General features: G+C 35.3%; 1 protein-coding gene across 1 annotated transcript; it reads left to right on the top strand.

Annotated features, from left to right (window-relative positions):
- Positions 1–2: 2 nt before the first annotated feature.
- Positions 3–335, top strand: TM35_000023710 (vacuolar protein sorting-associated protein 13 family protein; the record flags this gene model as incomplete). Its single annotated transcript, XM_029021689.1, has 1 exon — positions 3–335. A coding segment is annotated over one exon (333 nt), but the record flags the coding sequence as incomplete, so codon positions are not given.
- Positions 336–337: the final 2 nt, after the last annotated feature.

Raw genomic sequence — 337 nt, forward strand, 5'->3', positions numbered from 1 at the left:
TGATGAACCTTATATGTAAATTAGAAAATGGTATACAATTAATTTCTGTAGATCCATTGTCGTTGGAATTTACAGGATCTAAAAGTCTTCAAATGCGAAATCCTGATAGTGATAAAACTGTTGCCCTTACAGTAGAACGAATAGGATGTGGAAAATATATTATACGAGTAGCAGCTATATTAGTAAATGCCTTACCTTTTCCTGTTCAAGTATGTGATGAATCCAATACATTAGTTCTTGGACAGACAAATGGTGTGGGTCTTTTACCTGGTGAACGATTACCGGTTATATTTCCAGTCATTCAACAACTTCTTCCTCGTCCAGATACAACAGCTTC

Source organism: Trypanosoma theileri (assembly GCF_002087225.1).
Source record: "Trypanosoma theileri isolate Edinburgh chromosome Unknown TM35_Tth_2_V1, whole genome shotgun sequence".
In the NCBI taxonomy this organism is placed as follows: domain Eukaryota; phylum Euglenozoa; class Kinetoplastea; order Trypanosomatida; family Trypanosomatidae; genus Trypanosoma; species Trypanosoma theileri.